At 50.8% G+C, this 242-nt stretch overlaps 1 protein-coding gene across 1 annotated transcript in view; it reads left to right on the top strand.

Moving 5' to 3' along the window:
* Window positions 1-6: 6 nt before the first annotated feature.
* Window positions 7-242, top strand: part of LOC119590724 (organic cation transporter protein-like) — an 18067-nt gene continuing 17831 nt past the window's right edge. Inside the window, exon 1 of the mRNA XM_037939412.1 lies at window positions 7-186. Within this exon, the coding sequence (XP_037795340.1) occupies window positions 50-186 (137 nt within the window). The 5' untranslated portion in view covers window positions 7-49. The remainder of the gene's footprint in view (window positions 187-242) is intronic.

Below are 242 nucleotides of genomic sequence, written 5' to 3'. Positions count from 1 at the left end.
GAAACTGGAGACTTAAACCCCAAGAACCGAACAAAACAAAGAAGTGAAGATGGAAGGCTTTCTGGAAAAAATCGGGGAGTTTGGCCCCTACCAGCGGCAGATGTTCCTTCTCCTCTCCCTGCCCACCATCATCGTGTCCATGCAGAAGCTGGCGTGGGTATTCCTCGGAGCCAAAGTCGACCACAGGTCAGTTGCTTATTCGCCCTGCCTTATGGAACTTGCTAATCATGTTACTCTGCAGG

Source organism: Penaeus monodon, chromosome 27, assembly GCF_015228065.2.
Source record: "Penaeus monodon isolate SGIC_2016 chromosome 27, NSTDA_Pmon_1, whole genome shotgun sequence".
Taxonomy (NCBI): Eukaryota; Metazoa; Arthropoda; class Malacostraca; order Decapoda; family Penaeidae; genus Penaeus; species Penaeus monodon.
This window is presented reverse-complemented; position numbering and strand designations above follow the sequence as displayed.